General features: G+C 52.7%; 11 protein-coding genes across 11 annotated transcripts; 3 read left to right on the top strand and 8 right to left on the bottom strand.

The window, feature by feature from the left end:
• Positions 1 to 45: 45 nt before the first annotated feature.
• Positions 46 to 1,049, bottom strand: VTN31DRAFT_5815 (uncharacterized protein; the record flags this gene model as incomplete). Its single annotated transcript, XM_069406356.1, has 3 exons — positions 46 to 297; positions 386 to 748; positions 852 to 1,049. 3 exons carry the CDS (start codon positions 1,047 to 1,049, stop codon positions 46 to 48), a joined length of 813 nt encoding a protein of 270 aa, XP_069259972.1.
• A 5,187-nt stretch (positions 1,050 to 6,236) lies between these two features.
• On the bottom strand, positions 6,237 to 8,817 carry VTN31DRAFT_5814 (uncharacterized protein; the record flags this gene model as incomplete). Its single annotated transcript, XM_069406355.1, has 5 exons — positions 6,237 to 7,659; positions 7,717 to 8,528; positions 8,581 to 8,629; positions 8,691 to 8,698; positions 8,752 to 8,817. The coding sequence occupies 5 exons, from the start codon at positions 8,815 to 8,817 to the stop codon at positions 6,237 to 6,239; spliced, it is 2,358 nt and encodes a 785-aa protein (XP_069259971.1).
• A 1,705-nt stretch (positions 8,818 to 10,522) lies between these two features.
• Positions 10,523 to 13,078, bottom strand: VTN31DRAFT_5813 (uncharacterized protein; the record flags this gene model as incomplete). Its single annotated transcript, XM_069406354.1, has 5 exons — positions 10,523 to 11,927; positions 11,985 to 12,802; positions 12,857 to 12,905; positions 12,959 to 12,966; positions 13,019 to 13,078. 5 exons carry the CDS (start codon positions 13,076 to 13,078, stop codon positions 10,523 to 10,525), a joined length of 2,340 nt encoding a protein of 779 aa, XP_069259970.1.
• Positions 13,079 to 13,419: 341 nt separating this feature from the next.
• Positions 13,420 to 14,235, top strand: VTN31DRAFT_5812 (uncharacterized protein; the record flags this gene model as incomplete). The annotated part of the gene is made up of 2 exons (XM_069406353.1): positions 13,420 to 13,457; positions 13,518 to 14,235. 2 exons carry the CDS (start codon positions 13,420 to 13,422, stop codon positions 14,233 to 14,235), a joined length of 756 nt encoding a protein of 251 aa, XP_069259969.1.
• A 107-nt stretch (positions 14,236 to 14,342) lies between these two features.
• Positions 14,343 to 17,102, bottom strand: VTN31DRAFT_5811 (uncharacterized protein; the record flags this gene model as incomplete). Its single annotated transcript, XM_069406352.1, has 6 exons — positions 14,343 to 14,585; positions 14,654 to 15,557; positions 15,610 to 15,988; positions 16,038 to 16,241; positions 16,299 to 16,781; positions 16,844 to 17,102. 6 exons carry the CDS (start codon positions 17,100 to 17,102, stop codon positions 14,343 to 14,345), a joined length of 2,472 nt encoding a protein of 823 aa, XP_069259968.1.
• A 290-nt stretch (positions 17,103 to 17,392) lies between these two features.
• VTN31DRAFT_5810 (uncharacterized protein) lies at positions 17,393 to 18,723 on the bottom strand (the record flags this gene model as incomplete). Its single annotated transcript, XM_069406351.1, has 2 exons — positions 17,393 to 18,558; positions 18,624 to 18,723. 2 exons carry the CDS (start codon positions 18,721 to 18,723, stop codon positions 17,393 to 17,395), a joined length of 1,266 nt encoding a protein of 421 aa, XP_069259967.1.
• A 199-nt stretch (positions 18,724 to 18,922) lies between these two features.
• VTN31DRAFT_5809 (uncharacterized protein) lies at positions 18,923 to 19,699 on the bottom strand (the record flags this gene model as incomplete). The annotated part of the gene is made up of 2 exons (XM_069406349.1): positions 18,923 to 19,344; positions 19,399 to 19,699. 2 exons carry the CDS (start codon positions 19,697 to 19,699, stop codon positions 18,923 to 18,925), a joined length of 723 nt encoding a protein of 240 aa, XP_069259966.1.
• A 499-nt stretch (positions 19,700 to 20,198) lies between these two features.
• Positions 20,199 to 21,457, top strand: VTN31DRAFT_5808 (uncharacterized protein; the record flags this gene model as incomplete). The annotated part of the gene is made up of 2 exons (XM_069406348.1): positions 20,199 to 21,240; positions 21,291 to 21,457. The coding sequence occupies 2 exons, from the start codon at positions 20,199 to 20,201 to the stop codon at positions 21,455 to 21,457; spliced, it is 1,209 nt and encodes a 402-aa protein (XP_069259965.1).
• Positions 21,458 to 21,610: 153 nt separating this feature from the next.
• Positions 21,611 to 22,249, top strand: VTN31DRAFT_5807 (uncharacterized protein; the record flags this gene model as incomplete). Its single annotated transcript, XM_069406347.1, has 1 exon — positions 21,611 to 22,249. One exon carries the CDS (start codon positions 21,611 to 21,613, stop codon positions 22,247 to 22,249), a length of 639 nt encoding a protein of 212 aa, XP_069259964.1.
• A 191-nt stretch (positions 22,250 to 22,440) lies between these two features.
• On the bottom strand, positions 22,441 to 22,902 carry VTN31DRAFT_5806 (uncharacterized protein; the record flags this gene model as incomplete). The annotated part of the gene is made up of 1 exon (XM_069406346.1): positions 22,441 to 22,902. One exon carries the CDS (start codon positions 22,900 to 22,902, stop codon positions 22,441 to 22,443), a length of 462 nt encoding a protein of 153 aa, XP_069259963.1.
• Positions 22,903 to 23,814: 912 nt separating this feature from the next.
• VTN31DRAFT_5805 (uncharacterized protein) lies at positions 23,815 to 25,363 on the bottom strand (the record flags this gene model as incomplete). Its single annotated transcript, XM_069406345.1, has 3 exons — positions 23,815 to 24,739; positions 24,813 to 25,213; positions 25,274 to 25,363. The coding sequence occupies 3 exons, from the start codon at positions 25,361 to 25,363 to the stop codon at positions 23,815 to 23,817; spliced, it is 1,416 nt and encodes a 471-aa protein (XP_069259962.1).
• Positions 25,364 to 26,658: the final 1,295 nt, after the last annotated feature.

Genomic DNA, 26,658 nt, shown 5'->3' with positions numbered 1-26,658 from the left:
AATAAAACGTCACAACATAGAATACACAGCGACTCTATTCGCATGTCATGTAGGGATAAAATTCCTCGAATCCTCTTGCTGCTCCTCAAAGCTCTGATCAAAAGCCGCGAGAGCCGCGACGATCGCCACTGCCATAAACGCGACCGCGATGAGCGACCAGATCACGCCCCAGCAGCGGGACGATCCGCCATATCGTTTCGCAAAAACCGACGCATCCGAGGAATTGACCTTGCGCAGGATAAGATCATCGCAAATATCCCAGACACTGTAGAGAGCAGACATAACTCCGATAAACAACTACACCCCATCGTCAGCTCTCTGATATCCAACGATTCAAGAAAAAAAAAAAAAGGAAAAAAAAAAAAAAAAAAAAAAAAAAACATACAACAAAAAACCTCAACGCCTCCGCATGCGCAATAAACCAGAACGCGACCAGCAACCCCACCGCCGTGAAAATGGTGAGAATCGTCAACCAATCCTTCCGCGCCCACCACAAGGTGAGTAGGAAACACACTCCCAGCACGAAACTCATCACTTTCGACGCTACAATGTTGAAGCCACAGAAGATGAGTAGAGCGCCGATCAGCGATGATCCGAGATATCCAGCAGGTAGGGTGATGGCCGGCTTGCCGCCGACGATGTGGGTGACGCCGCCCTCGTGCGGATCGAGCGAGATACCCTGTACACGGCCGCCGGTTAGGATGGCGGTGATGGCGTGGCCGAATTCATGGAATGCAATGACGAGCATCTATCGAACCATCAGTATCCATCTTAGCGGGGTTTACTTTTTTTTTTTTTTTTTTTTTTACACTAACAATCGATAGAGGTAGTGAGAGTTTCTCAAGACTCACCTTAAACGGCCACAGTACATATCGCACATACGGAATGTTCCACAATGCCGCAATAACCACTACATACACGGCCATGATGCCCAGCGTGATGGCCTGCGTGCGATTAACATCGCTGAGACTGCGAGGCGCGATAGTAGTACTGCTGCTCCTTGAACTCGCAGTACTAATCGCAATGTAGGCGTATGGCGATGGCGCCATGGCTGAAACGAGTGTTTTGTTCTTTGCGATGTGAATCAAGGTCGGAGAGAGAAAGCTCTCTCTATATATAAAGTCAATACACTGTGAGGCCGATGCGGCAGCATTACGCGGCCTGAGGATTGTTCGCGTGGCTTGTTTGCATGGCTTTGCACGGCGGAGATCGACAGGGACGTAATCAAATTACCGAATATGGTAAGATTTGTGGGGTTCCGCCCTCTATTTTTAGAAATCTAGAATGCTTTGATTGGCTAATCAGAAAGGGCTTATGAAAAGCACGTGATTTTCTCCACAGCGGAGGCCGCCGAGTGTTTTGTAGGTTGGATCCAGGAACAAACCCTAACTGACCCTGAAGCTTGATATGGCCAGTTACCGGGCGAGTATGTACTACTACTAGGTACCATGTACATGAATAATTTGAAATCAGTATTATCCTGTCAGAGGATCATGTTATCGCAGTCCCCCGATTCGTACCAAAATTCATAGCTCATTACTGTATGATCTCCATAGATCAACAGCAGCCGGTACCGCCGCGATGACTGCCATCCTTGCCATCGCTCGCACGGCCTGCGATACCTGCTCGTAGAGGGAGTATTGCTCTCAGCCGAGGGAAGATCAGAATCACCATCGAGCCCGCCGCTGGCGACCTCGATCAAGCATTCATCCTTATCTATTAGAGGGTCGTGACGTGCCTGTCGACAATTGCTTAGATCCACCGGCCGTTCCTGACCCTGCACCGGGCTTACGGCCATCCCCACCAGAGGTACCATCGGGCGATCGCCATACTTCTCCTGGCTCTTCAGCGGCACGACCCAATGGAACCGGAACGTAGGCCCCTTCAGGTGGGCCTCCCCCAGCGACATGATGGCGACGCGCCCCATCTGCGAAGCCGCCACAACTAGGCCGTCTTCCGGAATGTACTTTACCATGTTGAAGCGTTGGAAGTCCTCCAGTTGTCGCATTGCGTCAGTCGTGTAAATGAACATCTGGCGATGCGACCCGGAGATCACTGTGGGTCGCCCGGCCATCGGTCCCGGAATCATGCGAATGTGCTCCTCCGAGAACTGGAGGACCGGGAAGATTCGGCCGTCCATCCTCAACGACTCCAGCTCATCTTCCTGCTCGCCTTCGGCTTCAACTGAAGTGACGGATCGCACCGATATGAGGTCGTCGCTCTCGTCGGATGACTCTCCCTCCTCGCTCTCCAGCTCCGGCAAGGCCAGGAGTTCGCCCAACGTTTCCATCAAAAAGCCAATGTCGTCATCTTGGTTGGCGGTTCCTTCATTTCCTCGAACAATATTCAGGATGCGTCGCCTGAAGCTGTCCATCAATTCATCGGGATCGGGTGGCCCACGATCTGCGGCGGGTTCCGGACTACGAGTTTCTACGGGCTGCTCGGCACCGTCACCCGAACGATTCTCTCTTCTTTCGTCACTACTCGATGAATCACGGGGTGTCGTGGACGTATCAGGCACATCCGGCGCGGATGGTTGTTCTCGCGATAGTTGTTCGTGCTTCTCGGGCTCAGATTCATCAGAATCTTCCTCGCTCAAGTTCCGTTTCGTACCACGCGGACTATCCAGCCTCTTTGCGGAGTTAATAGAGTGGTTTGCCTCACCGATGATGTCCGGAAAGAAGAATTCGTCCAGAACTTCGTCCGGATTTGCTTTCTGAACCGGCGGGACAAATGGATACCCGCGAGTATAATCCGGTAGAGTGTCGTTCGGATCAGTAACGTCTCTCATCGCAGGGAATTCTCCTACGTCGGCAAACTTTTTGTAATTGTGCGAGTCGATAGCCTCTGCGAAGGTGCGGCGAAACCGAAACGAACGAGGGTCCAACGCGATGACACTCCAGCCACGCTCACTGCGACTTTGAGCTGCGTAGACGCTACTCCAGGCACGTAGACTTACTTTTCGATAAACCGCGGATCATTACGTGCCAATAATCGCAAGTCTACCTCAGTCCACGGATCAAGACTCTTCCAAATGTTCCAGAAGATCACCCTGTTTTCGATGTCGACGCTCACCATCCACGCGCCGTCTGAAACAAGATCGTAGTTGAAGAAAGACACGCTGGGGATGTTGTGGCGATGCCCTTGATAGATCAACCGGAGATTGTGCGAGCGACTGCTGAGCATGCCGTCATTGCGGAAATATCGAAGATCATCAAGAGTGTCGATGGTCACCCATTCCTGCGTGTAGCAATGATCTGTGTCGTCGGATTTCCGACCCTGGTCACGCGAATCAACAAGGGCGAATGCGAACACATTGATAGTACATGCATTGCAGCTGACCGCAACCAGGCGCGCCAACTTGTGCACCGCTAGGCCCCACGCACTGGCGCCGACATGCTCGCATAGAAAGGGCTCGATGTGCGGCTCCTGGACTGGTAGTGTCTCACCCGCTGCCCTTGCACGCTCGATCGATTGATAAAAACTATCTACGCGGTACCCGCAGACATTGCCCGAGTCTGTCGCTAGCAGCAGAACCTCATCGTCGCCCAACTCATCGACGATTATGTGGTTGATTGCGTGGCGCATGACAATGCGAGAGAGGTAGCCTCTCGCATTGGGATTCTTCATAACCGGAGTGAGTATTAGTGCCGGTGTTCTCCCAAGTGTTTGCCAGGGGCCCGTCGGCTCCCAGACGTAGATTTTGCGATTTTGCGCCGTGAAGAGGAGATTGTGTCGCTGGGACAGGGCAGCCTAGAGTAACTTAGCCCATGATTAATCCAAGACAATACGAGTGCAATCGTACCAAGTTATTGCGCCATGGTGCAAGTTCCGGTGGATCAAATCCCTCACTCCTGTTAAACATGAGCCAGATGCATTGGGACGTTACGGCGCTGGAGATCGTACCGAGGGAACTATTTCTACACTTTCAGTGACTCAAGTTGCTCTTATGGACCGACATGACAGCTTACTCTAGAATTGCCTTTCTCAATATTGAGCGCCTTGAGACGCAGCTTTTCCGATCCAAGGGCCGCCATCCCGAGAACACGTCGGAGCAATCAACTTGTAGCACGTCGACGAGGTAACCACAGTTGAATCACCTCGTAAGCCACAACTATGGCTGTTTTCGAGTTGTCACCGATCAAGTGAATAAAACCTCATCGCGGTGAAAATGCTGGTCCGCGCACCGAATCAATTCTAAGTGTTTGGCACACTGCACTGGACTTGTCCGAGCTGTAGGTGCAGGGATAAATAACCCCGGTTACAAGGAAAACGAGGACCTGTTTGATGTGTTTGCATCACTTAGCGCTTGCTAGTGGTATTATTGTTACCACTCAGAACACAGTGGAGTACACCTCTTGCGCCCACCGCGACAATTGATTTCCCGGGAAAATTTAGTATTCTTGATTATTCTTAGAATTTCATAATATAGGTACTCAGAGCCCTTCACGTTTCTAATGTCGTGTATAGATCCTATACTCTGGCGATGTCAAGAGGGGACTAAGGCAAATGATGGAAGTACTTTCAAGAAGCTGTACCTCGTATTTACGGTATGATTTTACATGGCGAGAGCTTAAACGTACGGAGTAGAGGTAGTTACCTAGTAGTTAAGCGCTGGACATGAGACCCACCGGGGTTATTTTGCCCTGACGGACTGTATTCGCGCCCATTCGCGTGAATCGCGTCAGTCATTCGGAGGATCTGAGCCTGAGGCATTCAAAACGCATTGATAAGATAAGATAATCATTGATAAGATAAGAGACCCCCGATAACTCGACGATAACTCGAAGAAAGTCTTCCGGGATTTGAGTGGGATCTTGTCGGCCCCTGCCTCTCGAGCTTTTCGTGCAGATCTTGGAGTATCTCGATCTAGCAGACAATTCCCGAAGCCAGAGAGGGCACATGTTTGCCACTGATTGATTATCGATTAAAATCTTCAATCCTCATGGGAGCCACTGTAGGTCACGAAGCGATGGTGCGCTATTCTCGTCAAGGACGGTCACACAGTTTGCCTTGCGCCGAGCGTTTGCGTTTCTGGACTTGAACAACAAGCGGCCGATAACACGATGACATATTTTCGCTGGCTACATGTCTTCAGTTTCTTGGCCGATTATGAAGAGCTTTATAAACTCCCTTGCGAGGTTTTGGGAAAGACTCAGGGATACTACACCCCCACTCTCGACGGTTGTGCTGTGGCATATATTGTGATGGAGTCGAATTGTTGGTCTTGAAACTGGGGAACGATCTACTTGAACCGACGAAGAAGCAGAGGTCAACTCTTGCACTTTATCCGATTGCTATCTTGTTCTGACGTGGTGTGATGGGTACAAAGTCACTCTTTGTCTCTGACTGTGCGCGTCGGCTGACAACAAAGCTCTGCAGCCTTCTGACAGCGTGGAATATCAATGCGCACGACGAAAACGAGCAAGATACCTCCCTTTATGCTCCGAGGAGGTTTATATTAAGAAGGAAAAAGTAGTCCTGTTCTACGAGTACCAGTACTTGGCTCCACCTCCTCATCTCCATTTGGGATTTGAGCACATATCAAGTGCAAACAATAGGGAGCTCCCGTGAGGTGCAGTTGTGGCACATAGATGTGGATGAAAACGTGCTTGTAACATTCAAGATCAATTGGAATAGATGTCCGCCGGAAGTGCAGCAGACCAAGTGGACGTTGATATGAAGTCAGAACTCGTGAGTTGTTGCACAAGACGCAGACGTCAATCGAAAATTGGAGAATAAGGCGACGAACCCGCCATGCTAGTACCCATCGGCGACCGTGATGTTCTTTGTCTGGCTAACAGTGACGGCCTCCAGCTCTGGTCCTTCAATTCCAGTGCCCACTGCCAAGAGCCACACAACCAACGCATCGCTTTGAAGTCACGTGGCAAGAGAAGCCCTGATGGCACACCCCCAGGTCGGGAGAAGGAATGACTCTTACAGTGGGAAGCACCGAGAACAGCTGTATCTAGAGATTGTGATCACGACTTGAAGTATCCATCAAATGCGACTGCTCGCAGGAATCTAGCTGTTTGATCCAATCGCATGGCTCAGGTGTATTAGTACTCGTACTACTTGGAGCAGCTTGTAAACGTGACATTCCAACAAGACCTCCGACAAACTATCAAGTAACACAGTATTTTGGCCAAGAGCGTTGCGTGGCAGGATGGGTTGACGAGACATTACTGCATATGGGTACATAGATTCAATTGAATCATGAACTGATTAACCCACGACTACAGTATCATGTCATCGCACTTCTCCCTCTCGTACCAGAACTCATAGCTCAGCACCGAATGGTCAGCGTAAATTAACAACAACCGGTACCGTCGTGATGACTGCCACCCCTGCCACTGTTCTCGGGGCTTGCAATGTCGATTGTCACAACCATGGCTCATGGCGGACGTGAAGCCAGCACCTTTCTCTTCCCCAGCCAAGCCTCTCTCTTCATCAGCCATGCAAAAGTGAAATAACATGTCGTTGTTGGACTGCTGCGGCGAACAATCGGAGGCATCCATCGGCAGTTCCTGCCCTTGCACCGGGCCCACAGCCATTCCAAGCAGTGGCATCAAAGGGCGATCGCCGTAGATTTCCTGGCTCCGTAACGGCACCATCCACCTCATTCGAAACATATGGCCCTTAAGGTGTGCCTCTGCGAGTGAAATAATACCGACATGACCCATCTGCGTAGCGACGACAACCAGCCCGTCTTCCGGTATGTATTTTACCATGTTGTACTGTCGGTAGGCAGCCAACGGCGACATTCCGTCTGCTGAGTACGGGTAAAAGTGATCCGGCGGCCCCGAGATCACCGTAGGCCGTTCCGCCAGCGGCCCTAGAATCATGCGGATATTTTCTCTCGTGAATTGAAGCACCGGGAAAATCCGGCCGTTTACCTCCAGCCCCGACAGCTCGTCATATTGATAGCCTTCAATTTCCCATGAACTGACCGACGCGATTGATTCATTTATGCTCTCGTCGGAGGACTCCCAGTCTTCCTCATGCCACCAGTCAGAAAGCTCGTCAAATGTAGGAATTGGGCGTCTGACATTGCCTTCCGAAGTGGGAAGTTGGCCAGTTTCGCCAGCAATACTCACGGAGGTTTGTCCGGCGTTGTCGATGGGGTCGACGACATCCTGCGATCCAGGAACTGCAGCGGGTTCTGGGTCTTGAAAACCTCCAAGCTGTTCGGCCCCACCGGTCGTGGCATTTTCTCGTCTTTCCCCATTACTCTGTATTTCATGGGAAGCCGCGAATATATCAGGTACATCATGTGCTGACATTTGTTCGACCTGCCGGTGCTTGCGCTGCTCATTCTTAGAATCGTCCGAATCGCCCTCGTCAAAACTCCGTTTCATACCACGCGGGCAAACAGACGTCACCGCGGGATCACTCGAGCCCCCTTCACCAAAGATATCCGGGAAGAAAAAGTCATCCAGGACTTCATCAGGATTGTCCCTCTGATGGCGGGGCTGATGAGGTGGAATCCAGTTAATAAAGTCAGGTATATCCGAATTCGGGCCAGTGACGTCCCTTATTGCAGGATAGTCGTCGTAGTCGTCGAACTTCCAGTACTCGTCCGAGTCGTCAGCTTGTTCAACTGAGCGGCGTAACCGGAACGAGCGTGGGTCAAGCGCGATTACACTGCAGCCAGTGTCACTGCAACGGGTTAGGTCCGAAGGCGCTTTTCTTGAGGCATTCGAAAATCAAACTCACTCGCTGCTGAACCGTGAATCCCGCCACGCCAATTTTCTGAGGTGCATCTCGGTCCAGGGATCGAGACTCTTCCAAATGTCCCAGAAGATCACTCTGTTTTCGATATCAACGCTCACCATCCACGCGCCGTCTGGGACCAAATCGCAGTTGAAGAACGAAACGCTGGGGATTGTATTGCGATGCCCTCGATGAATCAACCGGAGATTGTGCGACCGACGACGGATTATACCGCGGTCGCGGAAATCACGGAGCTTAGCAGACGTTTCAATGGTCACCCAATCCTGTGCGAGAGGGCGATCATGAAAGTCGCTCCCCAGTGCGTCATCCGATTCGCTGTCCCGATCGTGGCAGTCCACCAGAGCGAATGCGAATACTGTAATAGTGCATGCATGGCAGCCGACGGCGACCAGGCGGGCCTCCTTATGCACCGCAAGACCCCATGCACTGGCACCGACAAACTCGCAGAGAAACGGTTCGATGCGCGGCTCGTCGAGGGGAAGTGTCTCACCATTCGCCTTCGCCTGCTCGATCAATGTGTAAAAAGTTTCCACGTCATACCCGCAGACATTGCCCGAATCCGTCACTATTAGCACGACCTCGTCTTGACCCAGTTCATCGACGATCAGGTGGTTAATAGCATGACGTATTCTGGCCTCCGAAAAGAAACCCCTCCCATTGGGCCTCTTCATCATCGGAGTGAGAATCAATGCCGGGGTTCCTCCTAGGGTCTGCCAGGGGCCCGTCGGTTCCCAGACGTATATTTTGCGATTTTGTGCCGTGAAGAGGAGATTGCGTCGCTGAGACAGGGCCGTCTTTTCGTTTCTTAGACCAGTAATCTGACTATATATAAGTGAAATTTCATACCAGGTTATTGCGCCCCATCACCGTTTCATACGGATCGAAACCTTCTCCTCTGTTAAACATGAGCGAGGTGCATGATGCATTGAGAAAGCACAAAACTGGAGAAAACGTACCGAGAGAACTATTTGACAACGTTAATGACATTTTCTCCTGCGAACTGATTTGAGGACTTACTCTGGCGCTTCCCTTCTCGATATTCAGTGCCTTGAGACGCAGCTTCTCTGTCCCTGGGGTCGCCATTTTGAAAACAAATGCGAATAATCGGTCGATGAACGCTCAATTATGGAACTAGTACACGAATGCACACTTGAACCCCTACTTCCCCTAGCATAGTAGTACGAGTAGTGGTACTCGTAGTAACGACCTCACTAGCTGCAGTGAAAACTGTGTGATGGTCACCAAACGAATAAGAACACCATCATAAACAATGAAGTCATATTATGTGTGCGGTGCACTGGGCTGGAGGAGTCGACAAGCTGAGTGTCATGTTTGTGTGATCTGTCGACTCTGTTATAGAGCCTGAACCCCTGAGTTACCTGAGGCTGAGCACCAAACAATCGTCGCGCCGATAAGATAGACCAAGATAAGAGGTTACGTACTCCGTAGTTCGGTACCTACCAGGTACTAGTAGGTGACTAGAGGATACTCCGTATGTACTCCGAAGCAAGGCAGCGACAAGATATCAGTTTGGGGGCCCCTGCTCCAGTTTGCTTCTCTCCGGCTCCTGGGCTAGTCCGAACTGTTGTGACAGTCCCTGACTTAGCCACCATCCAGTGACCTTGCGGGCTCTCTCCTTTGTCGTGGAAAGCCACCTGCTGTCTGTTGTTGTGCTTGAGTCCCTCTCTGAGTTGAGAACCGGTGGCAGTGGGCCAGTACATGGGTGATTGTTTCGCATACCTTAATTACTACTGCCCCTTTGCCCATTTTCATGTCATGTTGTTCAGGGCCTATACGGAAAGGCACAGGGTTCCCAAGGTGTTCAAGACCTGGTCGCTTGCCTCGAGCGACAATTTCGGACCAACGTCAGAGAGCTCCATTCAGATGATGAACAAGTCCTCAATCCACATTCAAATATGGGCCGTTAGGATGGGCAGACGCACCATCAGGTCTGTGCCCCGTATGCCTGAACAGAATGGGGCGGTTGAGCGGGCCGGTAGGACACTGAGTGAGACCCGACGTTCCCTGATGGTTGATGCACGATTGCCTGAAAACCTCTTCCTGGAAGTCTAGACAGCAGCTGCATACTTGCTTGACCGGACGCCTAGCCTTGATTTGGGATGGCGTACCCCTTGGGAAGTGGTCTGGGATTGGATGCGAACCAAAGGGAAATCCAGCGCTGTATCAGTCAAGCCCAACCTAGGCCACCTACGTAGGTGTCTATGGCTGCCGGGCCTATGCCCTTGATCACAAAGTTCAGAAAGGGCATAAATCGGTGTCCAGAGCCACCTCAGCTAGGTATCTGGTTGAGTATGAGGCTTCAAACTGCCAGCAGCTCAATCTAGGTGGCGAGATAAATAGTCGTCGCATCCGCCCTAGGCAGCTATACGACAAGAGAGAACAGGAAAAGAAATAGTCTAACAGAAGACTGTGCAAACCGCGGGTGTAAGACCCAGAGCTTAGCCTCAGTGCCTCAGGCCCTCCGCGCTAGTCCTACCTGAACTGAATCGAATCTTAGAGGCGTGGAGGCCTGAGCACACATAACGCCTCTCACTGTTCTCAGACCTTCAGCATAACTGTGTGGCTTAGTTGGCGTCACCGGCTTTGCTTACGCTGGCTTATATCAGGAATATTCCAGCGCGAACCATGGTCAGACATCCATTGATCCAGGAATCCAACGTCCGTAGGTGCTTTTTGTGGGCTGAGACTGAAAGCCTGAGGTATCTGGTTAACAAACTAGAAAGTACCATATGTACATCGAACCCCAGTACATTGATTAAGCCCTCTGCTAGAGGATCATGTCATCGGAATCCCGCCACTCGTACCAGAACTCATAGCTCAGAACCGTGTGATCCCCATAGACCAACAGCAGCCGGTAACGCCGTGATGATTGCCACCCCTTCCACCCCTCGCGCGGTCTGTGCTGTTGATTGGCACAGTCATGGCTGTCGACCAGCGACAGGGCCGAGTCTGTGTTGCCGTCGCCATCGTCTTCTTTGCTGGGGCCGTCCTCCTTGTCGACTAAGCGGTAATGAAACGACACATCATTTTCTGACCGCGCTGATGGGTAAACTGCGTCATCCTCTAGCCGCTCCTGCCCTTGTACGGGGCTCACGGCCATCCCAAGCAAGGGCACCAACGGGCGATCACCGTATTTCTCCTGGCTTTGTAGTGGCACAATCCAGTTGATTCGGAACGCATGCCCCTTCCGGTGCGCTTCGGCCAGTGAGATGATCGCGACGCGACCTATTTGCGTGGCCGCCACAACCAACCCGTCTTCCGAGAGGTATTTCACCATGTTAAGACGGGCGTAGTACTGAAGCACCTGCATCATCTCCGGCATTTGAGAGAAATGCTGACGATGCGGTCCAGAAATCATTGTCGGTCGCCCACCCAGTGGTCCCGGGATCATGCGAATGTTCACCTCTGAGAATTGAAGTACAGGGAAGATCCAGCCGTCCACCTTCCTTGTCTCCAGCTCGTCTACTTGTAGGTCCTCATCTTCATCCGAGGTGACTGTATCCGCATCGCTGCCGTGGTGAGATTCTTCCTCGCTCTCTGGTTCTGGCAAACCCAGGATTTCATCCAATGTATCGATCACGAAGCCGATACTGTCTTCTGAATCAGAGCTTGGCTCATTTTCTTCGATGATACTCATGATGTATTGCCTGATGTCGTCCATTACTTGGTCGTGGCCATCTCCCAGGGGCCGTCCGGAACCACCATCACCATCACCGCCATCACCATCACTCTCACTCGTAGCACTTTCTCGCCTCGGAGAATCTCCCGGAAATCCTTGGGATGTCGAAGATGTATCAGACGTTTCCCCCCCGGTTAGTTGTTCACGCTGTTCATCCCCCGAATCATCAGACACTCTTTCGTCCAAGCTCCGTTTCCTACCACGCGAGCTGTCGAATGTTCCGATAGAGTCGATTGCGCACACTTCCTGAAATATGTCCGGGAAAGAGTATTCATCAAGCACCTCATCTGGATTGTCCCTCTCATGTGGCGGAAAATATGTATAATTGTTACTTGAGTCCGGTACAGTGGAGCTGGAAGTGACGTCCCTGATCGCAGGAAATTCGTCGTCGTCGGCGAACTTCCGGTAATTTCTTGAGCCGACAGCTTCCGATACTGTCCGGCGCAATCGAAACGAGCGTGGATCAAGCGCGATAACACTCCAGCCACGCTCACTGCGGGCTTGTTAGCTTGCAGAACGCTTCTCAGAGCTCCTGCCCACTCCAACTCACCCTACGTCGAACCGTCGATCATGATACCCCATCGCTCGCAGGTCTATATCCGTCCAAGGATGGAGACTTTTCCAAATGTTCCAGAAAATCACCCTGTTCGCGATATCGACACTCACCATCCAATCGCCGCGAGGGACCAGATCGTGATTGAAGAACGACACGCTCGGGATGTTGTCACGATGGCCTTGATAGATCAACCGAAAGTTGTGCGACCGACGGTGAAGGAAGCCGCGGTCACGGAAATTACGGAGCTCTGTCGGCGTTTTGATCGTCACCCAATTTTGTTTGAGAGTGCAGTCAGGGGAACCGCACCCCGCGGTCTCTGCGTCGTCCGATCCCCCATCTTGGCCTTCCGAGTCCGCCAAGGCAAATGCGAATACAGTGATGGTGTGCGCGTTGCAGCTGACTGCAACCAGCCGCGCCTGCTTGTGCACTGCAAGACCCCATGCACTGGCACCGACACATTCACTGAGAAACGGCTCAATGCGCGGCTCCTGTACGGGCAGCGTCTCGCCCATCGACTTTGCGCGCTCGATCAGCAGATAGAAAGTCTCTACGTGATACCCGCAGACGTTGCCCGAATCTGTCGCCAGCAGCAGAACCTCATCTCGTCCCAGTTCGTCGACAATTATGTGGTTGATGGCATGGCGCATTACAACCGGAGATATGTAGCCCCTCGCATTGGGATCTTTCATCACCGGAGTAAGGATCAACGACGGAGTTCTCCCGAGGGTCTGCCAGGGACCGGTCGGCTCCCAGATATAAATTTGTTGGTTGTGTGCCATGAAGAGGAGGTTGCGTCGCTGGGACAAGGCCGCCTACCATAGTTCAGACCAGGTTCAATACAGATTAGTACGTGGATGCAGTCATACCAGGTTGTTGCGCCATGCGGCCGCCGGTGGAGGAACAACTCCCTCTCTCCTGTTCCCATATGAGTAGATTGCGTCAAGACTGTACGGAGTTGGGGATCGTACGAAGGGAACTGTCGACGGCGTTAATGACGCAGAATCTTGCAGACGACTTGAAGGACTTACTCTAAAACTACCCTTCTCAACGTTCAGCGGCTTGAGACGCAGCTGTTCTGTCCCCGCCATCTTGGATTGTAATGCATCACCGATGAAGTGCCCGGTAGTACACTGTACAGCGACTACGTCGGTTTTGTCAAGACGTCAAGAGCGGAAAAGCGAACGATCACATTTTGATGGCAATACTGCCCAATACTGAAACCATGGGCAAGCCTTGACCAGGTACACTACAAAGGTCGAACGATCGAGTGACTTCATTCACTGACATCAGTTCATTGGTGGGCGTTGATGCCTCAGGCGCAAAGACGATAAGATAAGCCTAAAGTCTGAGATAAGATAAGACCAGGAGTTCGAGTTGGATCGATCTCGAACCATCACCAATCAACAGGACAAACACCATTCCCGTCGCCATGGATCTCGTAGCAACTGTTCGCAAAGAAGGCAGTCGGTAAGCACTCATCTATTTGCCATGGATTCAATGAGATCTTACTAACTGGATCCCGTGCAGTGGTGGTCGCGACTCCTTCAAATGGGAGGACGTCAAGGAGTCCGCCCATCGGGAAAACTATCTCGGCCACTCGCTGATGGCTCCCGTGGGCCGATGGGCAAAAGGTCGGGATCTACAGTGGTACGCGAAAGCCAAGGACGACACTGCCGCCGAGGATGAAGCTCGACAACGCGAGGAGGAGTTGAAACGCATCAAGGAGGCGGAGCAGGAGGCCATGGCGCGAGCGTTGGGGTTACCGGTGCCTGCAGTGGGAACATCAAACAAGCAAGAGGCTAGTGGGACTGGCGAGAGTAATGCGAATAATACGGCATTAGGGGAAGGAAGAGGAAGTCGAATAGTCGAGCAGAGAGCCGGGTCGAAGGAAGAAGAAGAGAGAGACCGAGAGCGTCGTAAGCGCTCCCGGCATCACCGCGATCACCACCATCGTTCCCACCGACATCGTTCCGAACGCAGAGATCGTAGCAGACCTCGCAGCAGGGACCGAAGCCGAGACCGCAGGCGGGATCGTTACTCGCCGGGCAGTGAGCGGAGAAGAGGACGGCGAGGAGATTCGGAGTCCGGTGACGACTGGTATCATTCAGACTGCCGACACAGGAATCACAAACATCGCCAACATCATCATGGCGGTCGGTCGAGATCGAGGTCAAGGTCTAGATCTCCAACTCCATCTCGACGACGGGACCGTGGCTATGACCGAGATCGGAGCCGTCTCAGATAATAATACAAGGATAGTGATTCGCAAATCCATACAGCTTGTTACGAGGTCTGATTCGGTTATGGCCTCGTTGTGCATCTATGATCTAATGTTACATGTCCGGCGCGAATCTACAGTTCATCGTGCCCCGCGGCAGCAGGCAGATCGTCCATCGCCATGATCTTGACGACCAGACTGGTCCAACCCGTGAAATGTTGAGTGCGCTGCCCGTTGCCCGTGTCGGGATTATACTGTTCCCACGCGTATCCGGTGCGCTTCCACTCGCGGAAGACGTTGTTGACCACGTTCTTCCGGAGGGATGAATACAATTGCCGGGCCTGGGATTGGTGTGGACCGGGGGTTGTCCCAACGTCCTTTGTCATCACAAGGTTAGATCGATAGTTTTTATTTCTTCGGAAACAGCCATCGATGGTTGACTTACAAAGAGGCTCTTCAGAATCATGTAATTAATGTTGATCCAGATCGGACTGCGCCAATAGTTCTCATCCTTGCCATAGTTTGGATCTTTCTTGCTCAAACTCCGAATGCCGTAATCCGACCACAGCTCGGCTGAGTCGCCAATCAAGTCTAACACGGGCTTCAGCTGGGGACTATCCGGAGCCAGCATCCCCGCTAGGAAGGGCATCAAAGAGACATAGCCCTTGTGGCAGACATGCACGCTCTCTTCGTACTCATCGATGGTCGCGTCGCAGAACGTCTGTGCAGCGTCATTCCAGTGCAGGTCAACGATATTGCGCTTGATAGCATCCTCATAGCCCGCAAACTCCTCAGCGTCGTCCGACTTGCCCAGCACCGAAGCCACCCGGCGCAGAGCTCGTGTCATCATTCCCACCCAGCTGATCAGGTCGACGTGCAGTTCACCCGGGTGCGGCGGTTGCGCCCGTGGGTAGTCGTCAAAGCCAGAGGTCAAGATGTGCATCACGGTCCGCCCCCGCCAACGGTAGGCCTCTTTGGTTGAGTAGGCTTCTCGGTCGTAAGACTTGACGTCGCCCCATTGTGTCCTTCTGAACCAGAAATACTGCCGCTTGAGGAGGGGGTAGAGAGAGCGCAGGTGTGCGAGAGCAAGGTCGCGGTTTTCGAGGTCGATTGATCGGAGGCGGTCGGCACCGTTCAAATCCCCATCGTTCTTACCGGGTTTGCTGGCCTTCAGCTTGTCGAGGAATAATTCCAGGACCATGAACAACGTTGGGGGGTTGGCGTAGTGTGGATACTGCACTCGGAATTCTGGAGGGACCTTGTTGCGGGCCTCAAGCCCGAGGATCTGCTCTCGTGCGATCCAGCCGTCTTCATCCATCGAGCTAAACCAGCTCTTCAGGATGTCGAGTCTGTCTGACAGTCAGCGACACCGTTTGCGAGCGCTCCTAGCGTCAGACCTACGCAAGCTCAACATCGTAGTCGAGAATAGGAATTAAATGGAACCCTTCATCCCAGAGAAAACCCCGCGGGAAAAAAGATCGTGACGGAACACAGGTAAACAGCTCATGGGGCTGCTCCTCTTCAGGCTTGGCCCTCTCCCTCGCTTCGGCGGCCTCTTCCCAGAAGCCCTCGTCGAGCTCGTCGTTCTCGGGCGCCGCGGAACGATCTACGATGCCGCTGCCGTAAAAGTACCCGATGCCGCCTACAAGGTTGGAGAACATGTTCTTGGAGAATTCTGTATACTCTGCTGTATTGAATGGCGACTTGCGAGAGAAGGCTTTGTCAAAGTTCTTCGAAAAAGACTTCGCATTGCTTTGAATGCGCTTTGTCAATGTCTCGGCTGCTCCAGTTAGCATCGCCCATTGCCGTCAACATGGACAGGGGCTTACAGGTAACCGGCACCGGGGCCGACTTCGAGGAGAAGAGAATGTCAAACTCAAACGCGCCACGGAACACTCTTTGCACAAAATGCATATTCCCTTTGCCGGGAATATGCGGAACAGTAAAGAGCCGTTCTGGTGGCGGCAAGTTCTGCTCGCCGTATTCCTGCAATGCCTCTTGAAAAGACTGCCTCATGGTCGCAAACAACATGACTGATCGACGGTCAGCTTGGATCTTGATCATCGAGAAGAGAGATTGAATATTCTTACTCTTAGATTGCCATAAAGCTTCCGACGGGATTTCCATGCTCGCCACAAACGTTTTATCCAACGGTTTGGTTTCACAGCTGGGATGGCTGCACTCAGGGTGGTCATTGTCCGGACCAGCCGTGACGTCAATCATGAATCTTCCCAGCTCCGGGGTTACGCCCGACAGCCTGATATTGCCCTCACTCCCGGCCTTGCTACGTTCAGCCTCCCAGTCATTCACCTCCAAGCGACCGGGTCCTTCTAGGGTAGCGTAGAAGACCACTGTCGTGGACAGGTCCTCGGGCGCATCCTCACGCGGAGTACCCTTGACGCGCGCCGCCCAGCTCCCACCATGCTTTCCCCCGGGGATCTTGACAAAATCGATCGTGATATCCAACTGGTTATTGGCGTCGTGAATGGTCTCTCGCCCGCCTGTGCGCGCATCATATTCGTCCCAGCCATATCCGGCCATTTCGTCACTCTGCTCGCAAGTGTGACGGAAGTCTTGTCCCTGAAGTCAGCAATTTCTTCCTCAATTCGTTGCTCCCTGCTCGGGACGAGCTTACTTTTCTGCAATGCCTCGTAATCATCGGCCCGGGACCACATCAGGCCCGCCGCGATGCTCTTCGGAATGCGCGGTTGGACCCCGAAGTACAGATTAGACTTGTAGGGACCCCAGAGTAGCGACTCATTGTTCGCTTTGGCGACCTTGTTGACCAACCTGGAAACGTCGTCCGCGCCATCATCGTAGTGTTTCGCGTCGACCGTGTCCAGGGCTAGCAGAATCCAAGCCAGCAAAAACGAGAGACTGAGTTGCCAACCCATGATTTCTAGAGTTGGCAGTCCTATGTTACTGCATTGGGTCTATTAGGTCCTCAGTCGCCTTGTTGTGCCCGTCGTTGGGATGGTCCAAGACTCCAATGTCCACGTATCGTCTTCGATGCTGTTACGCAAGTTATCTAGGTGATCAACTATCATAGTTATACCATTTGACATTCTAGTTATTTTATCGTTATACTAAGACGTGGGTAACCCGGTTACCATACGACGGACTTGAACGTTTGTCAACGGCTCAATCCTGGCTGCTCCGAAGTACTACAACACCGCGCATCTCATCATAGATACCGCTGCGGATCTAACGTTGGTATCTTCGCGCTCTTTGCCGCTCCTTCAAACACAAACTCGCTGATCAGCTTCCCCGTGCCCGGTGCATTTTGGATTCCCCAGCAGGTATGCCCGGCTGCCAGATACAGCCCCTTGACGCCCGTGAAGCCGATCAGAGGACCTCCGCCCCTTGCATCAACATTGGGCAGATAGCACGCCTGACGAGTGATGACCTCTCCCAGTCTCAGCTCGTCGGAGATGCTGCCGACGGCGTCGATGATGTCTTGACACCGTGACTGGTCCACCTGCACCCCCTCCGTACTAGAAGGGAGCGGCACAATGCGATCGCCTTCTCCGCAGGCGTAGACCGTATTGTCCGGCCGAGCATAGATTTCCGGTGAGACGATTGCTTTGCCCCCAGGAAGCTCGATGTTGGTAAAGAGTGTGTATGCGGACACAGGCCGCGTTGGTCGGATCACGACGCTGTGCGCACGAGTGGCAGAGATCGAGATCTGGGGCAGTACTGAGCGTGTCCATGGTCCCGCAGCCACGACGACGTCAGTTGCCGGGATCGTGTTCGATTCGCCCGTCGCCTTGTCGATGTAGGTCACTGACTTAACCCCATCTGGCCCTTGACCGATGTCTGTAGCCTTCCCCAGCACGATCTTTGCACCTTTCTCCTCAGCCAGTTTGGCAATGGACGTGGTGAACAGGTACGGATGCACCTGGGCCGTTTCACCCGGCCCGCTCATACTCTCGTAAGCGCGCAGACCATCGGGCACGACCCAATCGAGATCACTCGGGATCCCAGCGGCCCGTAGCTTGCCCACGGCGGCGGCATCCCGCTTCTGCAGGGAGATAGACGATGCGTCACTCCCGCTCTCTTTCTGCTTCTCACTGATCACACGGCCTTTTGCGACGAGCTGACCGCAGTTTACTTGGCGGTAACCCCATCGCTGCTCGCCATTATGTTCCTTTGCCAATTCAGCATGCAGTTTGTAGCTCAGCGGGACGATATTGCTTGGGTATGCCCACAGCGCAATGAGACCGCCGGCTTTTCCAGACGCGCCGCCTGCAATCTCCGTGGCCTCGAGGATTGTGATCTTATGACGGGACGGATCGTATGAAGGGTGCCGGGTGAGATAGTATGCGGAGCAACAGCCGATGATGCCCCCGCCTAGTGGTCGTCGGGCCGTTAGCCGACATGCTCTTCACGGTGCGGGCCTACGGGTCGAGACGAACCGATGACGACAATTTCTCGCTCAGCGGCCATAGTGCTGCGAGCAATTGCTTTGAGTGAGTGCGACACCAGTGAAGCCAGTTTGGAGGTTGAAGATTCCATGATTCTCGAAGGTCCGATAAATTACGTCAGTGGAGCCAACGACAAGGCCTGAACACTATGGATACGAAGTCCCGAGACAAGACTCAAGTCGCAATAATAACAGGTTGCAAGAGAAATTACAGTACAGTTGCCCTAACACCCAGAAACTAACGCCAGAATGCTCCATCCCGATGTCATGGCCGAAATCTTGCTCACGCCGCTATCTCGGCGGACTCAGCGGCCGGTTGAAACCACCCGGACGATTCATGTACTGTCGGTACTGAGTCTTCTTCTCCTTGCGCACTCCGTAGATGTTGTTCCCAGGAACCTTGGTATTCTTGGTACTCCGGAACCGCGTAAACCCGACAGCTTTTCGCATGAGCTCGTCGATTTGCTCGGGGTTGTCAGCCAGGCTATCCAAGTCACTCAGGTCGCCCATAACAACATCCTGATCTTCTTCCTCGTCTCGTACTTGGGCCTTTTTCCCGTTCGGTAGACGGTCGTCGGGCCGCGATCGCTCCCCGTCCCGTGAACGATCTCGGGAATCGTATCTGGAGCTTCGAGCGGGCGATCGCGAGCGGAAGCGAACCCCATTACGAGCCGGCGAGCGCGAACGATCCCGTCGATCGGATCGGCCTGGCCCTGACCATGACAGTAAGCACGAGAAGCAACACGGACGAAATGCTCAGTCCCTACCTCGCCTACTACCATATCGATCCCGACTGCTACTCCGATCTCGATCCCGCACACCGCGTGCATCCCGCTCCCGGTCTCGCCTACTATCCCAGGATCTACTTCTGTCGCGCCTTCGATCGTTGCGGTCCCGTGACCGCGATCGGTAGCGAGAACCAGGTCCGTCCGGCTTGCCGCCGTCGCGACGTGCCCATCGGTCGCGATCCGGCTCTGGGTCTGGCGAGCGAGAATACCGCGAGCGTGAATTGGTCCTGTCCCACGAGCTATCTGCTCTGCGGGCTCGTTTGGTTGGTGGTTCTGACATGGCGAGCGTGTTGTGTAGGAAGTTCGAAGACGGGAGGAACTGGGTATTCTGAAATCCAGGGGAACTAAGCTGCCGGCACACGTCTACCACATTATCGCAAGAAAATTAGATCGGTGTGACTGCTGGTGTTCTTGTTCTTCGTCGAATGAGGTTTTGCTGCAGGAGTGGCGCATTTTCTGAACACCGACTGAGCCAGGAGCGCAGTTGATGCCTGAGGCAGCATATGCATGATGCCTCAGGCAATACATGGATAGTACGAGTACTCTTAGGTACGTAACGATCACTGACAAGAGCTCAAAAGCAAATGCTAACGGGCACCATCAGAACGAGGTTGTACTGTATGTGAGACCCGGTCGCAACAATACAGTGAGCACCACGTTCCGATCATGCAGGATTCGGACTCATAGACGCGCCCGCTGGGGAGTCCGGTTTCCCGCGGACAAGATTCAGGGATGATCTCATCGCCGGCCGCAAAGCCTACAGGAGGGAGACACCGTCAATGTTACAACTATTCTCGACGCTGAACTGCTCCATGGCTGCTCCCAGACTGCCGTTTCTCTATCAAAGCCTGCTCCGGTCGGTGCGGTCGTGCGAGCCGTCGCCTCGCTCGCTAAGGCTTCCGAGCAAACCATCCTCTGCATTCCACTCGTCCCGCCGATGCGAGCAAGACACTATTCCACGACGCTATGGCCCCGCTAACGAGCCGCGAATACCCCCCGAGCTGCCCAGAGACGTCGCGACGAATCTTCCCGGCAGTCGTTGGACGAACGATGTCAGTCCCAATCGAGCAGGGAAGGAAAAGGATGTGAAGGAGACGCAGGAGGTGAAGAATGGAGAGGAGACTCCGACAGGATATGCGAAACAGGAAGCGCGGGCAGACAGTGAGGATCAGCCGGAAGCGGCGAAGGCCGAGCAACAGGCCTCGGCGGACACGGACAACCCCCTAGAGTCCGTCATGAACATTCAATCGCCAGAGTCTGCGCTGCCTCCCGTGAGAGTTGGCGAGAGTCGGCATCTTCAACCAGCGCCCTATGTCCACCACTTTGATACATACAGCCTGGTCAAGGATCTTGAGAAGGGCGGGTTTAGCGAAGCACAGGCCGTTACAGTCATGAAAGCCGTGCGGGCAATCCTCCAAGATAAGCTGGAACTAGCGGAACAGAGCTTGACCTCAAAGTCCGACATCCAGAATGAGCAATATCTGTTCAAGGCAGCATGTTCGGAGCTCCAGCAATCGCTGCGGACGGCGCGCAATGCGGAGATCCAACGGCAGCGCGCGTCGCGAACACAGTTGCAGCACGAGTTCGACATGGTTAACCAGCGCATGAACCAGGATTTGGCGAATCTGCGGGACGACATCAAGGAGATGTTCAACGACCACAAGATGACGACGCGGGAGCTGCAGCGAAGCATCGACACGGCTATCCAGGAGCTCAACTACAAGATCACGGTGTCACTCAACAGCGACGGGAAGAGCGAAGTCGAAGGGTTGCGATGGTTCCTGACGCGTCGCGCGGCGATGGCCGTGGCCACGTGTGCCGGTAAGCTAGGGTCTCCTACGACGATTCTGCAATTGCGCTGACGAGTACAGTCATGATCATCCTGTTCTTGAAGTTCTACTCGGTTCGCCAGAGGAAAGAAGCTGCGAACAAAGAAAAAGAGGCCGCGGCCATCGCCTCGACGCGAGCGCAGGAAGACGTCGCGGTGCAGACGGAGGCATCGCTGTCTGGAGCAATAGTGAACGAATCTCTGGGGTGACTCAGAACCCATTCGGTGTTAGACTTTAATCATGATACCCCTGAAGTCATCTCGAAGCTATGCTTTCTTGGCATTGGCATCCAAACGCGGGATCCAAATCTGTATTACCCCGTAGAGTACTCCGTAGATTTCTTCTCACCACTCCCTCCAACCATGCTCCCCCGCACACTTCTCTCCATTTGCCTGGTCATGGCCCCCGTGGCAGCTAAATCCTGCGCCCGGGAGCTGCTCTCCAACCTCAGCGCGCGGTGGAACAATCTCATCCGCTCACAATTGACCCACGAAATCTGCTCCGCGGGATGCGAGCCGCGCCTCGCAACATGGGACGCCTGGGCACACGATCACGCATTTCTGCCCCTCGTGGATATCCTCGCCGACGAAATGGACATATCGCCAAATTTCAAAGACAACTTCATTCGGATCGTACAGTCCATTGTCGACGTGACAAAGCGCGAGTGCACCGATGATATTCTCCTCGCAGACAATCAGCACCTGTGTATGGGTGATGTTCAATTATCACAGTGGAATCGCTGCGTGCGGACGCAGGCAGTGAAGGTGGCGATGAAGAATATTCTGAGTATTCTGCGACTGGTGTCGAAGGAGATCTGTGGCGGGAGTCATACTAATACTGGCGAGTCTCGCGTCGAGTATCTACTGTCGCCAAGGGTGTGGGAGGATCTACTGCCACGGTATATGCGGGAGTACGCGAATACGTGCGAGAAGTCGCGGTCTCGACAAGAAAAGAACGAGCGTCAGGATGAACGCGCCGGTAGTGCAAAGGACGAGCTCTGAAGCTGTGCCATGGAGTAGTAGTTACCTTTACCGTTCGAACTGATGACTCTCAAGCGTGTCTTCCTGCATTCTGCGCTACTTGATCTACTAGGCCTACATACCAGCCGTTTGTCATGCCCCAAGTGAAAGAGCGCACGAGATGAGAGTCCGCGGTTGATAACTTCCAATGTTATCATGCTACCAAATACAAACTATCTACTTCCCTCCGCCGCGGAATACATCTGGGATGAGATCGAGACAAAGTTCGGATTGAAGAACCAGAGCTCAACTCCAGTTCCATTCGTTATACCAAAACCTTGCGGTTCCACGAATACCGATTTCCGGCAACTGTTGGAACGCTGCCCGATTTTGTCGAGGTTAATGGCCCCGTTCGCACGGCCAGCCGGTGCAACGCTGTCGTGTCGCCGGTGGTGTGGCAGGTGACAACGTGGCCAGCTTTCCGGATGCAGCAGTAGACCAGGATTTGAAACAGATTGGCTCAGCACGTTGAAGCGACCGGGCGCTGACCTCGTCGATGGCATGGTCGTACTTGGGATGTATCGTGGCCTAACTGTTGGTCCCGAACCAGAGCTGAGACCCAGTCTTCTGGCTGTAGGTTCGACTGGTGTCGCAAACTGGACAAAGATCGGGTTGATGGAACGATCAGTCGGCATCAGCAGATGGAATGTTTTACTCTTAAGCAGTCGTTTTCCACTTAATTTCCCACACTTTGAGATGCAGCCTCAAAAGGATTCATCACACGGGATCAAAGAATTCGATTCTCAGCTCTGAAGAAAGCCCTCGCTAGGAGTAATACTTGCTTGAAGACTGACAAATAGTCCGCATCAAGTCCATTTGCACGAATTAGTTTATGAAAAGGCTAGGCTACCCATGCCCCCTGGTCTTACGAGGCTGCTGCAGAGCTGCAGATCATACGGACCTGGGACGCCATTCCAGTACGAGAACGAGAAATCTGTCCGTTTTCTTGCAGTGTCTCGCCACAATATCAAGGTCTCGCAACGATAAAAGCCAATCGAGTCTCTGGAAGCAGTGAATATGTGAATACGACCAATTTCTTACACCTACACACAGTACTATTATGTACTGCTGGGCGCTTTTCAGTTTCAGGGTTAGTTAGGGCTTTAGGGTTAGGGCTACAGACGCATCAATACGACAGTTTCTCGTAACTACTACCAAACCTTTGATTGGTTAGCCCAGCAGCAGACGCAGAAGTCTCGTCGCTTTGCTCAATCTTATCTACAATCAAGTTGTCTTTCTGGCACGAAAGAAAAAATAGTCATCATCATACTAACAGAGTACGCATCGTTGGATTCTCGAATTCATCACCTGACACGGTGTATGGTTGATGCAAGTGGGAGCTGCGCAAACCGGGTACCGAAACCGGGAAATCATTACTAACTTTCCTCAGGAAGATGGAATCTTCTGTTGACAGTAGTACTAAGTAGCGGCTTGTTCGGCGCTTCCCAAGTGATGACCTCACCACACTGTAGGTGGCGTTCTTAATCTTCAAAAGTCTTGGAGACTCATCCCTACATCAACGCCTTCGTCTATCAAAATGCCAATCGTCAGACTGCGAACAGGCAGAGAATGAGCGTGGGCTGTGTTCTTGACGATTGTTCGTTGATTTTCCACTCAAGAGCTAGCCCACTCCCCGTTGTTGAATGATCCCCATCCGGGTCAAGGTTGGGGACGAAATTCGGATTAAAGAGCCAGAGCTCAACGCCGGCGTCATTCGCCAAGCCAACGACCTCACGATCTCCGCAAACATGGAAGAGCTGATTCCTAGTACGATGTTGGAGCGCTTCCCACCATGTGCGGACCATGAATCCGTCGGTGGCCAGCCGCAATGGGCAAGAGTGCAAGGTCACAGCGCCGGTGGTAGCGTTACAGATGGCAACCTGTCTGGTCATCGTGGAGCGGTAGACCAAGTGCCGTGTCAGAAAGGCAGAGCGATCCATAGACACGTCAGTTGACTCGGCGCAGTGAATCCAGCGGACGTTGAGCCTGTCGTCGGAATAGTCGTATTCAAGGTGGATCGCGGCGTACCTGTCTGTCCCGAAGAAGAGTTGGGCCACAGTCTTGTGGCCGTAAGTGCTCCAGGTGTCACGGTCGAAATGTGGTCGGTATTTAGGGCGATCTTCCGGCATCGGTAAGTCGAAGTTTCTCTTCTCGAGCCGCTGTCCCGTCATTGTCGCCCACTTTGTTTGCTCCACTTCGGGTGGCTGTTTCTCCCAGTTGATCTCGAATGCCACCAGTACGCTCTCAGCAGCGTCTACATGGCACATTCTGAAATTGGAAAAGCGGCCAATCTCTTGCACATGATTCGAAGTCAGGTCCCAGACGTAAACGGGATAAGGCTCATTCTGCGGCATGGGAGCGATGACCACCTTGTCCTCAATAATTGTGGGCACAGCATATGAAGCAGGAAGCCGTTGAACGATCCTCTTCTTTGTGAGTGTATCCCAGGCTGTGAAATAATCGAAACGTTTACTAATCCATAGATGAGATGTTAGACGATGCCGGACAACACAAAGAAGAATACTGTCATATTCTCCATACTTACGTTTCTCCCCAGACCAGGACAAGATAGCGATTAGACAGGCTGAGGTGACGGAGTGATTCGGCTCCGCTGGCGGCCCAGATTGATCTCTCTCCAGTCTCAAGATTCAGCATCTCAACTTCCTTGCGCTTCTCAATGTAGTAGCACAGCCGGCGGGAATGGCACCGGACGGCTTTGGGCATACAGAATGAGGACTCTGGCCAGGGGAGGAAGATCTTCTTAATCGGTCGAGCATGCTGCAAGCCATGTCGCCATCGGAAAAAGCTCATCGCGTCAGCGATCGCTACATCTGTGGTGATACCCTCCTCATCCAGGCCCAAGAACGCAAGCGCTTCGCGCAAATCAGGCCTGAATCTCGTAATAATTGGATCGCACGAGAAAACCGTGCGCCATCGCTTGGAGACCTAGGCCTTGTCAGGGTAATGTGCTCAACTTGCGAACATCGAAGAGTGATTGGTACATACCCCCTGATTCCTCACGACGTCTTCCAGATCTAGAAATTCCACGACATGAATCAGGAGCTCCAGAGGCAGAGAACCGACAATATCATACATCTTCTCGAGTCGAAATGAGATGCCTTTTCGAAGGAATCCATTATGGATAAGCTATCATTATTCAAAGGAGAGTACAAACTCTCAGCTTCTTCAGTAAGAAATGCGGCTGAGATCACACGACTTGCGGGGAGTTCGTACGTTTGATTTGATCCGATATGATTCATCAAAATGAACCCCGCAGTGACGAAGTGTATTGATCATGTGTCGCACCCGAATGGCAACACGAGAAAGGTCGGCTTATCTTCTCTTGCCAGTACTCCTCACTTGCTATCTCAAAGTTTCCTGCTGTAAGCAAGTTTCGATTTCATGAGTTGTGGCAAAAGCACACTGCTACAGAAAATCGAGGAGGAATCTCCAGTTTCGCAATCTGAGTGCATCCGCGTGAATCTGCGTTCCGGATCCCTTGGACAGTTAGGGTTATGGACCGAATCAGCTTATTGAGAATCCTTCCAGCCCCAATGAAAAGTCGCCCACGTAACTTGTAGTTGAATCTTATCCCATAGTTAACTTCAGACGATGAATGGGCCGCATGCCAGATCACGTCGTCATGATGTCTCGTCCAACTTGATACGCCTCGCTCTCATTGGGCGAGAGCGGTTTGGATGGGGAAGTAAACGTCGTTCCCCCTTCTGCGGGTGTTGGATTTGAAGCCGTACCGACAGTCTGCCTAACATTTCGCAAACCCATGGCGGCTGTCGGGCCGAATTCGTGGAGCTCTGGGACGAAAGTAGGAGAAAAAAAAGAAAAAAAAAAACCACCAGAGCTGAGCCCCGGTCACTCTTCAGGCCAAGGACTTCACGGTCCCCAAAGGACCGTAAGAAGATAAGTTTCCCGTGATCAATGCCAGCTCCAGGCCAACATCGGCGTTATTTCTTCACCGGATCCTGAGGAGTATCCTCTCGGTATCCTCTCGGTTGTTGTCCGGCGGAGGTCGACTACAGTGCATGGTTACTCTACCCGTTGCGGCGTCGTAAATCACCGGCGAGCCGAGTATCCATGTTGAATTATGGCAGGTTATGTAGCATGTCAAAATTTCAGAGAAGTTGGATGCCGACGGTAAGGCTACGTCAATTCTCACTGAGTCTGCTTACCCATCCATGTGCGTGGGAGTGACCTCAATTTATGTACATCATCCGACAAACGAAATGCAAGAGACAAAGGAATGACAAACAACAGAGTCAGAAAGGTACTCAAAGAGTGACTGCGATTCATCAGATAATCAACAATCCAACGGTAGACGAGATATGACAGCATTAATATACTAGAAATTTACGACCATATTCAAAGTCCTACGT

Source organism: Thermomyces dupontii, assembly GCF_041956625.1.
Source record: "Thermomyces dupontii strain NRRL 2155 unplaced genomic scaffold VTN31scaffold_5, whole genome shotgun sequence".
In the NCBI taxonomy this organism is placed as follows: Eukaryota; Fungi; Ascomycota; class Eurotiomycetes; order Eurotiales; family Trichocomaceae; genus Thermomyces; species Thermomyces dupontii.
Note: the sequence above shows the minus strand (reverse complement) of the source record. Positions and strands in the feature narration are given on the sequence as shown.